General features: G+C 39.7%; 1 protein-coding gene across 1 annotated transcript in view; it reads left to right on the forward strand.

Moving 5' to 3' along the window:
* The window catches only part of HS3ST5 (heparan sulfate-glucosamine 3-sulfotransferase 5), a 294,459-nt gene extending 271,996 nt beyond the window's left edge, over window positions 1-22,463 (forward strand). The window contains exons 4-5 of the mRNA XM_061131516.1: window positions 16,868-17,006; window positions 20,631-22,463. Of these exons, the coding sequence (XP_060987499.1) occupies window positions 16,900-17,006; window positions 20,631-21,561 (1,038 nt within the window). The 5' untranslated portion in view covers window positions 16,868-16,899 and the 3' untranslated portion in view covers window positions 21,562-22,463. The remainder of the gene's footprint in view (window positions 1-16,867; window positions 17,007-20,630) is intronic.
* Window positions 22,464-22,676: the final 213 nt, after the last annotated feature.

Raw genomic sequence — 22,676 nt, forward strand, 5'->3', positions numbered from 1 at the left:
TCTAGAAATTGTTCTTGGAGGAAGTTATCTCAGAACTGAATACTGAAGAATAAGCTCAGTTTCTACAAGTGGACATAGAGAAAGGACATCATGGGTAGAAGGATGGGCATGAAGGAAATTAGCAAGGTATTTGGCGTGTTTTGCAAACTAGATATTGGCCAAATTTAGGGTCTATATGGACATATCATAAGAAAGGAAGTTGAAAGGTGAATAAGGAGAAATTAGGGTAAGGGCAGGTCAACACCTAGTTAAATAAACAGTGTTGCACTTTGTTGCAGAGAGCAGGAAAAGAGGCCCACTTAGAGAGGTGAACATTGGGGAACATGGCTTCAGCTTGAGAAAAAGACACAGAGGGGTTGACTTCTGAGACAGCCATATGAAGATAGTAGCTTGTACATTATAACCCAGAGTACTGACTCGGTGTGAGATATAATGATCTACCTTTCCACTGAAAAGTATCCAACATTTCACTAAATTGACCTTTTCTTGCCAATAGCAAACTCTTGTATTATCCTCTCTGTTCAAAGTTTGCGCATAAGAGCTGACATTGTCAGAGGTACAATTTGTCTCTTGAAGGCAAGCCTTCCCAATTTGGCACTCAGTATTCTATGAGAAGAAAGCTACAGAGAGAAATCACTACTGATTTTTTGTTTTCCTTAATTTACAGATGGTGGGGAAATATACCTGTGTTGGTTTTCTAGTGCTGCATAATAAATGACTGCAAATAGCACAACCTAGCACTCAAACCTAACTATTAGCTCACAGTTCTGTAGGTCAGAAGTCCAGGTGGCCTCAGCTGGATTCTCTCTGGAGAGTCTCACAAGACTGAAATCAAGCTGTCAGCTTAACTGGAATCTTACCTAGAGACTCTGGGGAAGAATCTGCTTTCAAGGACATTCTGTGGTTGACAGAATCTAGTTCTTTGTGGTTGTAGGAATGATGTTCCCATGTTTCTGGCCAGAGGTCATTGTCAGTTCCCAGAAGTTGCTCTCCAAGTCCTTGCACCTTGAGCTCTTGACAGTATGTCAAATCCGTCTCTTGCTTGGAACCTCTCTAATTATCCCTTCTGCTATCTGCTGGAGAAAATACCCAGCTTTTAAAGAGTTCCTCTGATTAGATTAGACCTGCCTGGGTGGTCTCTTTATCTTAAGGTCAACTGATTAGCAACCTTAATTACAATCTGAAAAATCATTTTGCTCTGTCACATAAAATAATTGCAGGAGGAACACCAGGGGCAAAGGTCATGGGGGAAATGAAGAGTTCTTCCACACCCACTATGCCCTTACTATCATATCAAAATACATTTCAAATGGAACTATTTCATTTTTCCTTGGAAGTTGAAAGAAGCTTTTGCCACTTTACAAGAAGAAACAAAGAAAATTCCCTTGTCTATAAAAGGACAAATGTTGTCCTAGCTGAGTGACTAGTTAGATAGATAGGAAAGAAATTTATATGAGTCTAAGGGAAAAAGAATAGAAGAGACTTTCATTTCTGGTTATGTGGTCAAATAAGTTCCCTCTATTAACTCGCTACTGAAATAACTAAAATGTATGGTGAAGTAACTGAACTATATGTCTGTCTCTATAAGTATATATTAATCTGTGAAGCCACTTGAAAGAAAGGAATCAGTGGAGCCCAGAAATGAAATAAAATGAGGAACGATTAGGAAGTAAGTTCCAAGTGAAAATAACTCTCAGAATTTCTGCCACACCTTAGAATACTTTAGCTTTTACTTTGATGATTATGTGGGCTTAGCTTTGAGAAAAAGCATGGGAACTGGTCAGTGCAAGAAATCTAATAAGAGACACTCACGAAAATAGTACTCTAGAAGCCTATACTGTTATTGTAAGAATGAATTAGAAACAGACCCTAATTTCCACAAGGAAATCAATTCTGGCACAGAGTAAGAGGGCAAAATTCCCTGAGGACTCATAATCACAAATTGGTCCTACCTTGAGTTTGACATTCTAATTCATGCTACAGATGTGGTCCAAAAAACCTCAAGCATTATCCCAGAGGATCATGGTACCTTCATGCAACTAGCGGAAGAAAATCTGTAACTCCTTTGAAAGACTCAGCTTAAACCCAAGCTTCCTGCTAAATGGGAAGGAAATCTAAAAAAGAGTAGCTATATGTATATGTATAAATGTCATGTACATGTGTAACTGCCACTTTGCTGTATAGCAGAAACTACACAACATGGTAAAGCAACTAAAATATAATTTAAAAAATCATGTTTTTTATGAGATGATCACCTTACTACTCAGTTTGTGTTTGGATCAGATAGTGTCTGTTTGTAGTAGAAGACATACAGGGATATGTATTGCATTATTCCTGATAATGGAGAAGAATTGAAAGCAAACTTAGATGTCTAATAGTTAAATGTGTACTGCACATATTTGTAAAATTGCTTTATTTAAAAAAAAAAACAGTCTTTCTGGGTTAAATAAGGTTCCTTAGAAAATGAACAATTCAGAGTGAAGAAACACAGAACAAGTAAGGAAATAAGACAACTATGAGTAAAACAGAAACAAAAAAACCTCAACAGTCTCATTTAATGGAAATTTTGATGATATCGATAAATAAACACAAATCTAAACAAGCAATGTTTGATAAAGCAGTAATAACAAAAGTAAAATCTAACTTAGGAGGGGCCGGGGAATCCCCTTAGAATGACTATCCTGACTCAAAATGTACATATGACTGGGAGGAGGTGATTAAAGTTAATGTCCTAAATTCATAATTGGCATAATGATTGTTATCCTCAAGAATTATTCAATTAATTGGTTTATTTCCTCTTTTCCTGTCCTTGATGAACGTGTTGTCATCCTTCTCATCCTATCAGGATATTTTTCTGGGAAGAATGGATGACTCAAACAGAGAGAGACAGAAAGGATATCAACACTTATTAATTCCAGATTACTTTAGACCTTTTTTTCTTCCAAGCTCTATACTTTGACAAAAATCACTGTGGAACTCTCAAAATCTATAGCACCCAAGGACTAGATTTGTACTAATGAGTGAGCATCTAGTCCTGGTTCTAAAATGAATGCCAAATCTTCATAGAAAGAGGATGAATTTTCCCACAAATACTTAAGTCAATACAGCGAGATTCTATCTTGAACTCTGCCAGTCATTAGCTAAGTGGACCTAGTACTAAACAACCAGGCACTTGCTTCCTCATTTAGAGAATAGAGAATAAAATAGTTATATCATATCTTTTCTGTGAAAAATCCAATAAAATAATGTTTAATCTAGAGCTTTAAAAACTGCAAAGTGCTACACAAATAGATAGTAACCTTATGAACACTGTGTTTTCATGATGAAGTGGAAATCTCTCTCTAAAGTTTTTAGGAGGTTGTACCTATATCAATTCACTTAAATTTTACGTTAAACATGTTGAATTTTATGAGTTCAGCTTTGAGATTGTGCATTCACATTTCTGTGTCAACAGTCTGCTAAAGGTTTAATTCTTCACTTTTGTGGCATTGGGGTATTTTTTATATACATCATTTCTTGATCCTAACCAAAAATAAAACAAAATTTGTGAGGTAAGAAATTGGATTTAAAAGTTGGGGGAATCGGGTGGAGAGGGAGGTGGGAGCAGGGATCGGGATGGGGAATACGTGTAAATCCATGGCTGATTCATATCAATGTATGACAAAACCCACTGAAATGTTATGAAGTGATTGGCCTCCAACTAATAAAAAAAATAAAATAAAAAAATAAAAAATTTAAAAAATTTAAAAAAAAAAGTTGACTTTTTGTCTGTTAGTTAATACTACACTTGATTTTGCAATAAATACACTCAAGTGTTACCGAGTGTGACAAATAAAACTGATTACTATCAAACTGACTGATCACTATCAAGCTGATATACAAGGCAGAAGGAAGGGCTTATTCAGTTAACTTGACCTCTTTAATGTCTTGAGACTAAATTACTGGAAAGATCTGTTTGAACCATGTATCTTCATTTAATCACTGTATTATTATTACCTCCCCAACTCACACTTTTCTGTATAAATATATGATTAGAGGAGGAGAGATTCTGCTTCTGAACTTGCCAAGCAGGACAAGTTTACTAAACTCCAGCATCTATTTAATAAAGCAAAAAGAAACTTTAGGAAGGAAAAGATACCACCCTTCTTCTATAAACATTAGTTACATATACCAATGAGATACTGAGATTAAGAGTGATTGGTTTTTCATGCCAAAATAATATTCAATTCCTATCTCTTTCCTTAAAATATCAGTCTACTAAATGAGACCCCTGAAACAGAAACAGAATCAACTGGCTCCTTTTAAGTTGAGTAATTACAAATGCAAAATGAGTATCCTCCTGCAGACAGAGAGCCAGAGGACTACTCAAGCTAAAGCAATAACGGTTGCTGTGATAAATTATGTATGCACGATATCAGAAGCTGAATGGAGGGAAGAAATGGAGAACCCGTTTGAAATTTTGGAATTTGCTCAAAGCTGCTCCTGCAATAACTCCCAGGAGGATAAGCCCTCAGCACGGAGCAGTAATAAACTCCACAGTTGTGTATAATTTATCAACTTTTTTCGTTTTCATTTCTAATGTTGACTCTTCATGGTTAACTGAAGAAACAGATAAATAGCTTCCTTAGCCATTTGATAGAGCAATTATGAGTATACTAACTGATACATTTTCTGCTTAGTCTAACAAATGGTTTTCCTTTTCCCCTTAATCTACACTGGCATCTCTACATTCGACTTGACACGTGCAGGATACCACTTCCCATGCCTTTGTTCTTGAGCCCCTCTTCATTGTTTCTTTCTCATTACAGCTCTCTTGCATGATCATTTTAACAGAAGAAAAGAGAATTCTTTACAACAATTTTCCTCAGCTTCCCTTGGTTAATTTTTTTCAAAATGTGACTCCTGTGGGCTCCCTGACAGTCTGGCAAATTGAAAGCTAATCAGTAGAATCTTTCTTAAGTGTCAGTTTCTTTTCAAAGAAATTTCATGTCTTGAATGAGAGGATCACTTTTCACAGTATTAGGCAGTAGAATGTGATGCAGCCATCTTGAAAGAGTTCAAGACTATTTAAAATGAAACTTAGACGCTGATATTTACCTCAGGCACTAATTCCACCCCCCCACCACCACCACTGCAGTTGTCCTCACTTCCTTACTGTTAATGTTTCATGATAAGATCACTTATTTATTGCTAATCTGATGGAATCCCTTAGTGTATGTGTTTAGACCCAGAAGGGATTGTTAAACTCATCTTTTGCAAGCCCTTTGTTTCTTGGGAGGAAAAATCAGAAGAACAGGGAGGGTAAGTAACTAACCCAAAAATCACAAAGCAGGTGAGCAATATGGTTTGAGCTTCCTGTTTTGTTTTACTTTAAAGGGAGCAGCGAGGGGAGGAGACATTTTTTGCCATCCAATAAGAGCAGATTCTGTAGTTCTGGGTCTCTGTTTTCTCATCTGCATGATCAGGATGATAATACTGCCCTTTTCACTTCACAGGATTTCCTCCCACTTATCTGTTGTAATGGATTCCCTCTGCTGGAGCGTGTGTGTGTGTGTGTGTGTGTGTGTGTGTGACCACATTATTCTTGTGTGTCACACACTAAATCTAGGGACATTGTACTTAGGCTTGTAAGGCTTTGTATATAGCTACCTTGTTTCTGAAGGAAGACACAATTCCCAGGGTTGGGTACCCAAGAAAAAGATGGGCCTCAGGGAGGACCACAGAACTGAGAGAAATAAAGGGAAGTGGAATCCCAATGCTGTAACAAGATGTGAAGGACTGTGTTCCTACGTGATGGTGTTAAGACAGTGTCTCTCTAAAAGCCAAGTGCCTGGAAAAAGGAGGCACCACTGTAAAGAGCCACAGCTTACACACAAGTAATCCATTCTCTGAAGGCCTGAGGGTCTGGTGGCAGGACTGTACACATAATTTGTGGGCCCTACTGCAAAATGAAAGTAGACTTCCTGTTCAAAAATTATTAAGAATTTCAAGACAAAAAAAAGAGAATAATTTCAAGACAGTGACAGCAGAAAATTAATTCAAGCATTGGGCCCTTCTGGACACAGAGCCCTGCAAATACACAGGTCACACGCCCAAGAGGTAGCCCGGTCTAGTGGCAAATCGTTCCCTTGACAAACTGTGGTCTAAACATCCCCAACAAAGTCTTCACTTGAAGGACATCTTGAAGAGAAGAGTCTTGTTAAGAGAAGACTGGTGTATTTTAGAGAGTAGTCTGACTGTGGCTACTTGGGTCGAAGGCAAGGACCATCCAAGAGGAGTGGGTCTTAGGGCCAAGAGATGAGACTCTGAGGTTCAGTAGACCCTCTTCCTGTGAGGATTTCTTCCTTCACTGTCAGTTCAAGAGGATCAGAGCTTGTGTGTAAGGAAAGATACAGTTTCCTTGCACTTGTAAAAGATTTGACTTTGAATACAGGAAGATGATGAGAGGAATGAAGCAGGATATGGGCCCCCACATCATTCCTGGCATCTTCAGTCCCTGGCACGTGGCAGGGACTGAGCAAACATTTGTTGATGAATGGTAATGTAGGCAGTTATCTTGAGGTCAGAATTTGGTAGAGCCCTTCTGGTCCTGAAAGAAAGATCTGCAATTCAGGAAAAAAAAAAAAAAAAAAAAGGAGTCTCAGGTAATAAAAAGAGCAGTGCTTTGAAGCACATTCAGTTCAGTTCAGTTGCTCAGTCGTGTCCAACTCTTTGCGACCCCATGGACTGCAGTACACCAGGATTCCCCGTCCATCACCAACTCCAGGAGTTTAGTCGAACTCATGTCCATTGAGTTGGTGATGCCATCCAACCATCTCATCCTCTGTCATCCCCTTCTCCTCCCACCTTCAATCTTTCCCAGTATCAGGGTCTTTTCAAATGAGTCAGTTCTTCACAGCAGGTGACCAAAGTACTGTAGTTTCAGCTTCAGCATCAGTCCTTCCAATGAATATTCAGGACCGATTTCCTTTAGGATTGACTGATTGGATCTCCTTGCAGTCCAAGGGACTCTCAAGAGTCTTTTCCAACACCACAGTTCAAAAGCATCAAGTCTTTGGTGCTCAGCTTTCTTTATGGTCCAACTCTCACATCCATACATGACTACTGGAAAAACCATAGCTTTGACTAGATGGACTTTTGTTGGCAAAGTAATGTATCTGCTTTTTAATATGCTGTCTAGGTTGGTCATAGCTTTTCTTCCAAGAAGCAAGCATCTTTTAATTTCATGGCTGCAGTCACCATCTGCCATGATTTTAGAGCCCAGGAAAATAAACACGTTAATAATACCATTATTTAAGAAAATGTTAGCCTGCCCAAGAATGAAGGCTTTTAGAATCATCTTGAATGCAAACCAATTATAAATTATTTTACAGATTTATTAAATACTTGGGAGGTTTTTTGAAGATGTGTAGTTGTACTTTTGTTATCAATGCTAAGAGAACCAGCACTGCATTCTTTCTTCTTAAGCTCTGTTATTTAAAGAACATAGCAGCGGATGCAGAGACAAACTGGAAGGAGGCACAGAAAGCTGAGGAGAAAAGACCTAGAAAAGTGAAAATAGAAAAAAGGGATTACTGGGGCCTCCAAATGAATATAGGCCTCTTTAGAAAGGGAGGAGAATGGAGGAGGAGGCTAAAAAAGGAAGGGGAGGAGATGGATAGGTACAGTCTCCTTTTCCCTGACAGCTCTTGGCAGCATACAACACACTCAGTGGGTACTCAGAAAACATGTGATTAATGAATTCATAAAAGGGAAAATGAATGGGACATAATTAGTAGTGTGCAACCTGCTCTTGGGGAGAGGGGATGGTCTGTAGTGTTTGTCAGTATCAGTTGTGTAAATCCTCTCTCCGTGGCTAAGTTTAAACTATCCACATGAATTCACTAAGTGTGGAATTAGGAAGAGACCTAGTTGCACAGAGATACTATTGCACAGTAGTATCTCCACTGTATAATAAACTTAACTTCAAGAGCACAGGTAATAGTAAAAATAGTACAATAATTAGGAAATAATGTTTTTTATATTTATTGCCTTTGTTTCTTAATTTCTTTAACTGTGAATTTCTGTGATGTAGTTCTTAATCAAGGCTTTAACAACTGGCTTGCAAAGTGTGAGCCAGCTCCAGCCCTCCAATGGGTGGGCATCATCAGATGCTGCCACTATACATGTTGTATAAAAAGAACTTTCTCCATTTTTTTTTAAAAAGAATTGAGAAAAGAAAAGTAAAATAGGAGACAGGACCAGAAATCTCCTTAGAAAATTTTCTCATTTGCCACTTTTCCAATTTTTTTTTTGATACCTAAGTCATCAGAATGTACAAGTTGAATGTTTAAGAAAAGATAAATGATATATCTATTTCTACTAATAAACTCTATTATAACATTTTCAACAGTAAATGAACTTAATAGGGAGGTGGAGCTGTAGAGTATTAAAAAGCTCAAAACTAGCAGTTAGCAACTCCAGGCTTAATAGTTTGAGGCTTTGAGCAGATCATTTCACTTCCTGAGACCCAAGAATGCTCACTCTCCCACTTATATCACAAGACTTTGTGTGAATTCAGGTGGGGATCTTCTAGCATCCTGAAATGTTGATAATCTGCCACTTACTCTCAAATGATTTGATAAAAATAATACATGTTTCTATAAAGAAAGATAAAGCAAATGTCAAAATTTAACAACTGGTAAATCTACATGAAGGATTTGTAAGCACTCAAAACTCTTTTTCAAAACAAAAAAGTGGGGGAAATTAGGTTATTATAGGCATATATGAACCTGCAAAGTACTATACAAAGATAAACTACTATTACCTACTTAAAGAGATGTGGTATCTAGATACCGTAGCTGTTAAGATAGAGTTCATTCCATCTAGCTGATTCAGTTGTTTAGTAGTTATTTGCAGAGTATCAATGACCCTTAAAGTGCTGGTGATACAATAATGAACAAGGCACAGTCATTCATCTCATGGAAGTTACATTCTGGTTAGAGGGACACACAATACACAAGCAATTAAAGTTGGGTTTCAATAGAATTTAAAAAAGGATGCTGTTGTGACACACAGAAGGAACCTGTAAGCCAGCCTTCCCAAGGAGCCTAAGATCCAAAAGATAGGAATTGATCTAAGACCTGGAGAGAAGTCAGCATCAGTATATGTGGCTAATGCTTATTGAGTATTTTGCCGTGCCAAACAGTGTTCTAATTACTCTCCATACTCCTGTGCCCCCCACAGAAGTTCTCTGGGGCTATCATTATCCCACTGGGACACTATTGGTTGGTGCCCCAGACCCGATAGTGGGGTCACTGGTAGGAGGCACAGCTGCTGTTTTCAGGCTCTGGAAACCTCCTGTGGAAAGGCCCTGATGCAAACCTGGCCATGATCTATTCAAAAGAACTGCAAGCTGTTTTGTATGCTGAAGTTTGCACATGCCCATACTGGGGAGAGGTCATGTTGGTGAGGAATTGTGGTGGAAAAGGTAAAAGGCCTTTAAAACTCTGTGGATAATAGGGACCCATTAGAGTATTAAGCCTGAAGGTGATATGATCAAATTTCTGTTTGGAGAGACTGTTCTGTCTTCAATATGGAGAATAAATTGAGACAGAAACAAAACTAATAGTGGGGAGACCAGTTAGGAGCCTATAAAATCTGAGAGAGAGTGTGGCCTGTGCCAAGGCAGTCACAGATGACAATGTGAAGTAGGTAGATCCTAATAGTACTTTGGAGATAGAATTTTACTGGTGGGATAGAGCCAAGGATGATGGATTTCAAGGTTTCTGGGCTGGGCAATCCTGTCGGCAGATGAGGCCCCACTCACTGAGTAGGGCTGTGTGGAGAAGAGCAGGGGGAGGAAAGATGAGACAGGGTGATAATGAGAGGACAATAAACAGATCTAACCAAGATCTTACAGAGAACAGAACATGAGAGTCTGAACTGAGTGACAGAACCAGCTCTTTTGATCATCTACTATAAAATCTTTCAAAAGGAGAGTCCGTTTTTGAATTATTGGGAAAATAAGTGGAGTTCCTATGATTCTGGTTGGTTTTAATCATAAACAGTTTACTGAATATGAAAAATACTTTGTGAACTATAAAAATATTACCTTCTTTATCATCATTATTTATTAATATTTTTCTTCCTTTTATTAGATTGAAGCCGCGTAAGTAGCCCTTTTTATTTACCCCTTCATAAAAGCATTTGCCTCTTTTGGTTTTCACCTTCTCATCTTCTACTTCAAGATACAATGGAAGGAAATTTGGGGTGAGTTGAAAGTGCATTTATCTGCTCTCATCAGTCAGTAAACAAGCATTTATTAAGAGTCTCCCAGTGGTGATCATTTCTAAATGTATAGAAATATCAAGTCACTGTGTTGTGCATTACGAACAACATAGTGTTGCAGGTCAATTATGCTTCAAAAAATAAGTATACACACAAACTCATGGAAAGAGAGATCAGATTTGTGGTACCAGAGGCAGGGGTTGTATGTAAGGGGCAGGAATTGGATGAAGAGGGTCAAAAGGTACAAACTTCCAGTTATAACATAAATAAGTACTAGGGGTATAGTGTACAACATGATAAATGTAACTAATACTGTTGTACATTATATATGAAAGTTGTTGCATTCTCATCACAAGGAAAAAATAGTTTTTCTTTTATTTTGTATCTGTGAGATGATGGGTGGTCACTAAATATACTGTGATAATCATTTCATGATGGATGTCAGGCAAATCATTATGTTGTACACCTTAAACTTATGCTATGCTCTATGTCAATTACATCTCAATAAAGCAGGAAGAAAATTTTAATAAAAAACCAAGCAAAAAAAGGAGCCTCTCAGGTGAGCATGCAAAGCTGAGGGAGAGACACTGCAATCAAGGGGTCATGTTCTTTGAGATCAGAGAATTTTGAATTTAAATCCTCCTGTATTTACCAGCCATATGCCCTTGGGTAAATAATTTGTTCATCTCTCTGCTCAGTTTCCATCAGAAAAAAATAGAATGAATAATACTTCACAGGCCTGTTGTATTACATGAGATAATAAATGTGAAAGAAACACAGAGATTAGGGCTCAATAAATGTTGTTCCTTGGACTTAAGGACACAGCAAGGGGAGAGGGTGGGCAGAATTGAGAGTAGCACGGACATATCTACACGACCACGTGTGAACAGGTAGCTGGTGGGAAGTATAGCCTAGGGAGCTCCGCTGGTGCTCTGAGAGGATGCGATGGGGTGTGGGAGGAAGTTCAAGAGGGAGGGGATATATGTATACATATCCCTGGTGACTTAGTGGTAAAGAATCCGCCTGCCAATGCAGGAGACAGGGGTTCAATCCCTGATTCCAGAAGATCCCCTGGAGAGGGAAATGGCAATCCACTCCAGTATTCTTACCTGGAGAACCCCATGGACAAAGAAGCCTGGCATGCTACAGTCTATGGGGTAGCAAAGAGTCGGACATAACTCAGTGACAGAATACACACAAACAGAGCTGATTAACTTCGCTGTACGGCAGAAGCTAACACAACACTGTGGAAAAATTATACTCCAAGAAAGTGAATTAATAAAAAAATACAACTTAATAAAAAGAAAGAATAAATGTGGTTCCTGTCCACCCCATAAGGCTGTTGCCCCGAATAAATGAACTAATACTCCAAAGACAGTTAAAATTTCCTTGAAATAATTCTAGTCTATAAGTTCAGTCGTTTTTAATGAACTTTACTGCTGTTGTTTTTGTTACCATTTTTACTAGCACCAGGGGCTTGCGGTAACTGTGTCTACGAGCCTTTGAACACCACTTGAGCGTATCTTTATTATTACTTTTTTTGAATTCCCTTATTTCTTTGTGTGAGCTTGGGAATCATTTCCTTCTTTGCTTAGTGCTGCTTTGGAGAAACAGCCAGATGTCTCTACAATTTGTCATTTCTGGCCACATACTCTGTTATTTAGGTACTCTTCTTTGTTCAGCTAAGATACCATGTCTATTAAACCATTTGCAGTCTGAAGAAACTATAATTGTGATGTTCTTGGCATGCAAAATGAAAGACACTGGGAGATTGAAAACTGGAGATAAAGAAGTGCTTAAATGTCACTGTAGGTCTTTAACTTTTTTTTTTTTAATAAAAAGAGATAATAAATTTTTTAAAACTTTAATTTTATATAAATTGCCTATTACCAGTGTGAGTGCTCTGATGAAAGATTATTAAACTATCCATTAAGCTGGCATACAGAGCCAAAGGAAAGGGACTTAGGGGATTGGAGAAGCAGTTAACCTTCTCCCCAGTTTAATGGCATTGTCTGTAAGGATCAGGTGGCACATCTTCTCTCTGGCTTGTACTCCTGGACCAAGACCTGCAGCTCCCAGCTTTTAAGACTCCATCATGGCACAGGCTTGAGCACTTCATGATATCATAGAAAACCACAGAGGCATCTTGAATGTTAAATGTACTAAGTATCTGGTTTTTCTTGAACATGGTTTATTCTGAGGCTGCTCTGATACTCTTAGCACATAATCTGAGTGATTACAAAACAGATGGAGAAGGAAATGGCAACCCACTCCAGTATTCTTACCTGGAAAATCCCATGGACAGAGGAGCCTGGCGGGCTACAGTCCATGGGGTTGCAAAAGAGTCAGACACAACTTATCAACTAGACAACAACAACAATGGGTGCTACACTTAGGTAGCAGAGGAGGCCAAGTGACCCCAGACTCCTTCCAAGTTGCTCCTCTGTGCGAGGCTAGTGACCTTTGTTGAGGCCACAGGCAAGCACATTTCACCTTTGCTTTTCTCACCTCTCCCATTTGTAGCCATCCCTCTTCAACCATCTCATAGCTTTTACCCTGTCATACCATTTATAAGCACACAGTAAATTCGTTTACACTAAGCTACAATAACACATGGGCTTCCGCAGTGGCTCAGCAGTAAGGAATCCTCCTGTAATGCAGGAGCCACAGGAGACACAGATTCGATCCCTGGGTCTGCACAGATTCGATCCCTGGAAGAGGGCATGGCAACCCACTCCACAGTAATTCCATGGACAGAGGAGCCTGGTGGGCTACAGTCCACAGGGTCACAAGGAGTCAGACATGACTGAAGGGACTTGGCACGCACGCACGCACAATGACACATAATCCCTTATGTGAGTCTGGCCTTTGTGTAGTGATGTCACCTGTAGAAAACTTATTTCATTCTCATTATAGCCCGAAGGAGTGGGGAAGTTAGAAACTGGTCTCGTTTTGTTGTTGTTGTTGTTCACTTGCCCAGTCATGTCTGACTCTTTGCGACCCCACGGACTGCAGCAGGCCAGGCCTCCCTGTCCCTCACCATCTCTCGGAGTTTGCCCAAGTTCATGTTCATTGCATCAGTGATGCCATCCAGCCATCTCATCCTCTGACACCCTCTTCTCCTTCTGTCCTCAGTCTTTGCCAGCATTAGGTGCTTTTTCAATGAGTCGTCTGTTTACATCAGATGACCAAAATACTGGAGCTTCAGCTTCAGCATCAGTCCTTTCAGTGAAGATACAGGGTTGATCTCCCTTAAGACTGACTGGTTTGATCTCCTTGCTGTCCAAGGGACCCTCAGGAGTCTGTCTTCTCCAGCACCACAGTTCGAAGGCATCAGTTCTTTGGCGTTCTACCTTCTTTACAGTCCAGCTCCCACAACCATACATGACCACTGGGAAGACTACAGCCTTGACTATACGGACATTTGTCAGCAGAGTAATGTCTCTGCTTTTCAACACAGTCTAGGTTTTTTTGTCTCTTTCCTGCCAAGAAGGAGTTGTTGTCTGATCTCATGGCTGCCGTCACCATCCGCAGTGATTTTGGAGTCCAAGAAGAGAAAATCTGTCACTGCTTCCACCTTTTCCCTTTCTGTTTGCCATGCAGTAATGGGGCTGGACGCCATGACTTGGTTTTCTTTAGTATTTAGTCTTAAGACAGCTCTTTCACTCTCCTCCTTCACCCTTATCAAGAGGCTCTTTAACTCCTTTTCGCTTTCTGCCATTAGAGTGGTACCATCCACATATCGGAGGTTGATGTTTCTCCCACCTATCTTGATTCCAGTTTGTGACTCATCCAGCCTGGCATTTCTCCTGATGTGCTCAGAGGACAGGTTAAACAAACAGGGTGACGGCAGACAGCCGTGTCCTGCTCCTTTCTCGATCTCGAACCAGTCAGTTGTTCCATGCAGGGTTCTAACTGTTGCCTCTTGACCCACATACAGATTTCTCAGGAGACAGGTAAGCTGGTCTGGTATTCCCATCTTTCTAAGAGCTTTCCACAGTTTGTCATGTCCACACAGTGAAAGACTTTAGCATAGTTGATGGAACAGAGATAGATGTTTTTTTTCTGAAATTCTCATTTTATAGAGAAGGAACAAAGGTTCAGGGAATATGAGCAGCCACTAGAGTCTCACTCAGGGGAGAACTTAACCAGGAGACTTGAGCACAGGTTTCTTTCCGCCACCCAGTTCCACATATTACCGCAGTATTTGCATTTTGACAGGAATCAGAGTCCTGTGCTGAAAGCAGGTAACCACTTAACTGAGGGCTTCAGACATCAACCCAGAGAGAGAAAACTGATTTTTTCAGTGAAGCCCTGAGTTATGCAACATAAGTTACTGCCTTTGCCTCCACATTGCCTGTCCGTTGTGTGATCACAGGCAAGTTACAGAAAATTGTCTGTGCTTCACTTCTCCTGTTTATGAAATGGAAATAGCTGTATCTGCCTCATAGGATTTTTCTGACAATTTCCTGAAATACCACCTGGATGATATTCTTGTCACATAGCAGGTCTCATCAAACCTCATCTGCTCTTCCCCTTTGCTTCCCCATTTTGCCAACATACAAGGCAGGCCACGCAAAGCCAGAACCCTGAGCTCACCCAGGCCCTGCAAAGACCCTTCTGAACACCTCCTCTTCACTTGTGCCCTCAGCCCTTTCTCCTGTCCCCTCAGTTCCTGTGTCCAGCCACACCAACCTTTCTTCCCTTCTCATTATTTTTCCTCCACACTACATGCTGGGTCCTCCGGCTGAAGCCCACCTCCTTGCCCTCCTGCCCTCCTCTCTCCTCATACTCCAGGTATAAGCCAAGTCCCCTCTTTAGGAAGGACTGAAGTAGCTTCCCCCTGTTGTCCTTCCTCACTGCACTTTTCCTTTCCTTCTGTTATTACAGTCTGAAGGTACTTGCGACTCCTACATTTACTGGTGTGGTTTCTCTCTTCTCCACTAGACTGTCACCTCCCATGTTGGCCACGGCCTCCCGGGCACCCAGGGCAGAATGTAGCTCATAAGTTGTTTCCAATAAATATTTGTGGACTGTGTGTTGGATGAATGTTTCTTTTCCCTCTCCCTCTTGGGATGCCCTCCTACAGCCTCCTCACCACGTCATGCACTTCCTCAAAGGCACATACCTGAACATTCCCTCCATTTTCCCCAACATTTATTCATACATTATTGTGAGTGAGGTGTTTCATGATTCCTTAATCACATTACTAATTTTCCAAGGGCTAAGACTCATTCAAGATCTTTTTTGGAATTCCCCATAAACCTGGTAGAAAAGCTGGGAAGGCTATCAGTGCTCAGTATTTCTTGATGAATGAATAAATCAAGCAGTCAATCCAGGTATAATCCTTTTGCACAAAGAAAATGTTCACTTAGCAAATACAGAGAGACTATTGCAGCAAAACAGTTTCTCACCATGACACATTGCCGTAGCCCTCTTCTGGGGTTACTATTTTGAGTTTCAGTGAGAAGCAAACAATCTTATCTTGAAAAGGGAATTGGATTTATTTTTAATAAGAAAGCCTGAATTGGAAGCTTGAATTTTTCCCCAAAATTTAATAACAGCACTGATAAAGCCTTACTCTCCTCAGCCAGCCCTGTTTCAGATATAAGAAAACAAAGCTTCCATGTAAGCTCCTGTCTTGGTGTTAGAGCAAGACCTGTAAGACCAACCATATTTAAATTCACTGAGAGCTGTGAGGGGGTCACGTAGCAGGGGCTTCTAGTCTGAGCATGATTTTAGAATCTGTCACTCCAACCCAGGTCTGGGCAGAGGCAATGAAGGGAAACATCAAGTTACTTGGAGCCACTGCCCCCAAACATTTGAGGTCCTGACAGTTCCCACTGATAACCTCAGTAAGTAAAGACATAGCTTCTTAAATTTTTTTTTATTTAAAAAAAAATTTTGGCTGTACCACTCAGCCTGTGGGGTCCCAGTTTCCCAACCAGGGATCGAACCTGCACCCCTTGCATTGGAAACACAGAGTCCTGACTGGACTGCCAGGGAAGTCCCAAGACATAGCTTTTGATCTCACCCTCTTCCTCCTTTCACAACTAAAACAAAACAAAAAACATGTTAGTAAAACATGTCATTGTTATGCCCCAAATGATAACTTACTGAGGGAGGATCCCAATTTCCACATTCATCCCACTATACCAAAATAGAAGCTTCAGTTCCCTGGTTGCCCTGCTGCTCAACCTCAGGTTGTTCAGTTGCTCATTTTATCAATATTTTTGAATGATTAACAACAACAACTATATATATATATATATATAGTTATATAGTTATATATATAATATTATATATATATATAATGATTTTTGCATTTTAATTTACTTTGACAATTGCCCAGCAAGTCCTTCTAGTTAGTATCTTGCCTCTAGTTTAGTTTTGATCTTAAAACACAGGCCAAGAGAAGGAAAGTAAGTTTTGCCAAAATACCTGTTGTACCATGAACACTGTTGAGGTTGATGCGGCATCTGTTCTTTGTGTGACATCACTCAATCCCTGTATTCCCACCCCTACAGGGCTTTGTGACAGTCCACAGAGCCAGTAAGAGATGACTTCTGATGAGTCCCCTTCTATCCCCGTCTCTCAGGCTGCAGGAGTCCTGAAGGTTGATGGAGGGCCATGCTATTCAAACAGCAGGCGTGGCTGAGACAGAAGCTCCTGGTGCTGGGAAGCCTTGCCGTTGGAAGTCTCCTGTATCTAGTCGCCAGAGTTGGGAGCTTGGATAGGTAGGTGATTAAACACATACTCAATGCCCATGTGACTTTACATGTCTCTTGATTTAAACTTCCTTAGGACATAATTTTAAATCTATCCATTTGTTTTCCTCTCTCAACATTCCCAAGAAACATATTTTTCTGCAGCATTGATTTTGATTTATTGAGCCTTTCAAAGAAAGAGATCCAAGTTGCTCAAACCAAGGTGTTCATCAAGATTCATTTGTATTCTGTGTGTGTTGGTGTTTGTTTTCAGAGAAGGGATAAAGCCTTGTACAGTAAAAATGTCATTTACTAGAGCTCTATGTGCATCTGGATGTTGACCTCTAGCCATAGCAAAATAGTGATGATGTATTTATGTATCTACATTTTGATATTTATAAGTGGACAATTAATGTGCTACCAAGAGAGTCAAAATTATGTATGAACCTGTAAAGGAGCTCATCAAATTTGGAATCCATTGCCCTGGAAAGATGGCTGCAGGCTTGGGGAGTTTTAACTATGTTAATTAGCTCTGGTTTCTAGGAACTGAACATACTGGACAAGGAGGCTGTCACTCAGAGTAATTCAATTCCCAGAAAGCAATGGAAAATCCATGGAGAGGAAATTTACAGAGCTAGGGTTTGGCTCTAAATAAGTCAACATTGAAAGGCACCAGACCTGCGGAAGTCCCAGCAATGTCAGCTGGCTTCACATTGAATGCTTCTGGATTGTCCCACTTCTGGAATGATTGGAAAGAACACAGAAGTTAATTTCTGAAATGTGAAGCTTCCTTCTTTGCCCTTTAAAATTAATTCTTGCACTTAAAAGACAATTCAGTTCCCATTTCATGTCCAACTCTTTGCGACCCCATGGACTTCTCTAGACCAGAATACTGGAGTGGGTAGCCTTTCCCTTTTCCAGAGGATCTTCCCAACCCAGGGATCGAACCCAAGTCTCCTGCATGGCAGGCAGATTCTTTACCAGCTGAGCCACAAAGGAAACCCTATGAAAGTGCAGCTATGCATTAAAATGAAAACATCTTCCTGACAATTTTTCTTCCCTATAGATCTTATCACACAAATATTTAACAAGTAATATAATAATGGTTTTTTCCTTCAGCCAGTGTTAATTTTGATTGATAAAATGAGCCCTTTGATGTTTTTCAATTCAAAATTCCTGAGTAAACTTCCTATTCACTAGTTGCTAACCATGGGAAATGATATAGCCCAGAGCTTATCACTGACTCCTAGAGTAGTGCTTGTTGTTAGTGAAAAGCCTTGACGGGGTGCCATTGTCCTGTGTCCATAATGGAACTTTTATATCAAGTTCTTCCTAATATTTTAATTTTTTTCTAATCATTTGCTTTTAATAATTGATCTAATGATCATTAGCACGTTAGTTATGTAGTTGATAACTTTTCATTTTTAACCTGGTCTCTAGTCTCTAATGAGGTAGCTTTTATAAGGACTTGGATTGCTTTGCTTTCCCAAAACCTCTCACTTGCGAGTCTGAGCAGAAACTGGCACATGTTGACATAAGTTTATCCTTAGAAACTGAAAAGCCTGCTCTCTTGGTAAGGGGCTGAACTCAGTTACTTCTACTGTCCTTTCCAATCCTAAAATTTCTGATTTTTCAGTCTGGGTTCCATGCCTGCTCTCTAGGAATCAGAAATAATATGATATCTTCTCTTATCTTGAATAAAGGAATCCAAAAAGCAATCGTTCGGTGGGGAATGAGCTCCCAAGATAGAAGGTAAATAAAGGAAAGAAGGAAAATGGCCTTTTCTAGATGTAGGAAAATTTCTTTCCAGCTCAAACAAGGCAGAGAGTGTTTCAGGCTCTCTCAACCTGGGTTCTATGAGAGAATCAAGTCCTACAGGAAAACATTTAATTGACCATTTCCTTACTTCTCCCAAGGACAGCATCATTCAAGATGCCTGGGAGAAAAGTCCATCTATTACATTCAATGGATGGCTTACGGAATTTGGATTTAATTCTCAACTAGAGCCCAGCAAGACCTAAAACATGAATTTGTAACATCCCAATCAATGTCACAATTAAAAACATTCTTTGAGTATATATGTATTGCTACTTTTATATCTTCCACTTAGAGCTCTAGCATATCAACCCTATTAACAGATCTATAAAAACAAAATTCATTTTCTCTAAAATATTAGCTGATAAACCATGTTTTGAATAGTGTGCTATATGTTCATGCTTTACACAATGAGCAAAAGTTGTTTATAAAATTATAAAAAAAACTCACTGAAAAATAAAATATGTTCATAAGCATTAAAACAGAGAGCTGCTTCAACAGCACAGTTGAAGCCCCTTCCCCTCAGTTCTGCAGAATGCCTTGGTATAACCTTAAGGTTTCTCCCTTCTCCTTTTAATTGTAAACATTACAGAAAATAAAAAAGATTCAGTGGGGTCTCTTGGGAAAAGCAAGAGACAGCCTCATTGCCCTACAGAGAGGAGGACATCAACTCCAAATTATTATGGTAACAAGAAGCTTCAGTTGGAGGAATTGGTTTAACAGCCATTTTGACTAACATTATACCCTTTAATAAGAAAGTGAAAATGCCTTCTCAAGTAAACTCAGGAAAATTATAATGAATTTCAGTTCAATTCTAGACTATCCCCAAAAGGAAATTCAATTTACTAACCATATAAATTGGCCACACCAAATTACATAGCCACTCCAGTCTAATATTGTGATTGTTACCACACCTTTCTCTCTGAAAAAAAGCAGCAGTGGTTGTTCCTTGCTTAGGGCAATGTTGAAGTGGAAATCCTCTTTTCTGGCTTCATCCAATGCCTGCCTTCCTTCACAAATTTGAGTCCCTGATTTAAGTGCACTTGGCAATGAGGACCTCAGGTTTCTGGGGCTGCCAAGGACTTGTTGATTTCTGATCCCAGGTGTGATAGGTGATATACAGCACTTGCTGATTGCATTGGATTTGCTCCTACATTCAGCAAAGTAAAAACACAAGCCTGACCTTTTTAGAAAGAAAGAGAGAGAGAGGCAGAAGAAATATGTACTCTGCTAGCTGTCCCCAGGGCCAAAGGCAGAAATTCTCATAGAATGTAAAGCCCAGGAAGTGCCAAGATTGGAATTTTGCAGGTTGATGACGCAAATAGTCAAGGGCAGAAACTGGGACCTCTTTTCAGAGTCTATCTCAAAGATTTTCAGAGTCATTGAGAGCAGCTGAGCTGTAATAAAATAATACCACAGGAAACCCACAGGACGTGGCCTCCTAGCTGCCCTTTAGCCCCCCAGCTGATGATTCTCATCTTCTATCTTTCATATTTTCTAAATGATGGTAACTGGTGAGCTGTTAAAAGGCTATTAGTATGGTTGGTGTCACTTGTCTGTCTTGTATTGTGAATGTCAGTACACGCTGTAGTCAATTAAGTGCTTGCTGAATACAAATTTTAAGAAGCACTAATAAAAATATCCCATCAATTATGTGTGTTCCATTTAATACAGGGTTGCTTAAAATAAAATTTCCCAAACATATGTTGATTATAGATTGCAGCAGGCAGGGAACAGTGGTTTTATTTATGCATTTAAAGTCTTGCTCTGACTGGAGAACCAGAGAAATGAGAAGTTAGTTGCAATGAGCTCCTTAGAGTGTCTCTCTGTTGCTTACAGGCTACAACCCATCTGCCCCATCGAAGGCCGATTCGGAGCCCGTGGCCAGGCTGAATTCCCCCTGCGCGCCCTACAGTTTAAGCGTGGCCTGCTGCACGAGTTCCGGAAGGGCAACTCTTCCAAGGAGCAGGTACACCTTCAGGACCTGGTCCAGCAACTTCCCAAGGCCATTATCATTGGAGTGAGGAAAGGAGGCACCAGGGCCCTGCTTGAGATGCTGAACCTCCATCCCGCAGTGGTCAAAGCCTCTCAAGAAATCCACTTTTTTGACAATGATGAGAATTATGCCAAGGGCATTGAGTGGTATAGGAAAAAGATGCCTTTTTCCTACCCTCAGCAAATCACAATTGAAAAGAGTCCAGCATATTTTATCACGGAGGAGGTTCCGGAAAGGATTTACAAGATGAACTCATCCATCAAGTTGTTGATCATTGTCAGGGAGCCAACCACAAGAGCTATTTCTGATTACACTCAGGTGCTAGAGGGGAAAGAGAGGAAGAATAAAACTTATTACAAGTTTGAGAAGCTGGCCATAGACCCTAATACCTGCGAAGTGAACACGAAATACAAGGCAGTAAGAACCAGCATCTACACCAAACATCTGGAAAGGTGGTTGAAGTACTTTCCAATTGAGCAATTCCACATTGTTGATGGAGATCGCCTCATCACGGAACCCCTACCAGAACTTCAACTTGTGGAGAAGTTCCTAAATCTTCCCCCAAGGATAAGTCAATACAATTTGTATTTCAATGCTACCAGAGGGTTTTACTGCTTGCGATTTAACATTATCTTTAACAAGTGCCTGGCGGGCAGCAAGGGGCGCATTCATCCAGAGGTGGACCCCTCTGTCATTACCAAATTGCGCAAATTCTTTCACCCTTTCAATCAAAAATTTTACCAGATCACTGGGAGGACATTGAACTGGCCCTAAAATAATACATCATACAACACTGTGTGTTGTGCCTGGAGACAGACAGTGTCTCTTCTAGATTAAAATATGCACTTTTCCTAGACACAACTGTCCACGTCATTTTTCCATGTATACTTGTACATATGCAGTGTGTGACCAAATATAAGATCAGCTCTTTTTCTACTGAAAATTTACAAAATCAAAACAAAACAAAGCACCAATTTGCAGTCTACATAGTTGCATCTTTTATGCTATTTACAAAAAGAAGAGGTGGTGATACTGGGAAAAAGTGACTTCAACTATTCTCAAAGAGTTAGTCTTCCTTTGAGTCAGGATTTGTCGCCTGCCATTTTCATAGATTTAAGCCAAAAGATGAACATGTGAAAATGTACCAATGGCTGTGAAGTTTCAGGAAGTAGAGGATTCAGTTATGCATACTTTTCTAAGGGAAAGCTGACTCTTTAATTCAGTTGCTGAATTGATGCCATGAAAACAGAAAATACTATTTTCTTATTATTTAAAAGAATGTCTTAGCTCATAAAATGGACATCATTCCAAAGTTCCCATGGTGATTTTGCACTATTGTTTTCTCGTATGGACCATGGTGTCACTTGTAGCATGTCAATCACACGTCGGAAAGTTGAGTCCTTTGGCTTCCATGTTCTATGTCAACAAAGAGAAATGTCATGTACATATTGTATATAGTTGTATATACTGCTTTCACACTAAGTAATTCTATTTTGTAAACTGAATATGGCTATTTAATTTATTGTGGAAATTAAATTTATTGTGGTATTTAAAAAATGGAATGGATTAAAATTACTCTATGTGCAATTTTTTTTTACTCATTTGTCTTACATGCCCCTTGCTGGCTCCCAAAGTCAAAGCTGTTTATGTACACACAAGAGCACTTGGAAAGATGCCCTTCTCCATTGAGTTTCTGTACCCTTATGACAATGCAGTTATGAAGTGAGGTTGACTATATTTTAAAAAATATCTCAGCCATCCAGAAATCTAGTATAAAAGCCACCACAAAGAGCAGTAGTGCTTCTCTGCTACAACTTTTAACAATTAAAAAAATTGCTTCTGGTGCTGGGAGACAGACAAGAAATACTTTAACATAATCAAAGCATAGA

The sequence above is a fragment of the Dama dama genome, chromosome 28 (genome assembly GCF_033118175.1).
Source record: "Dama dama isolate Ldn47 chromosome 28, ASM3311817v1, whole genome shotgun sequence".
Lineage (NCBI taxonomy): Eukaryota > Metazoa > Chordata > Mammalia > Artiodactyla > Cervidae > Dama > Dama dama.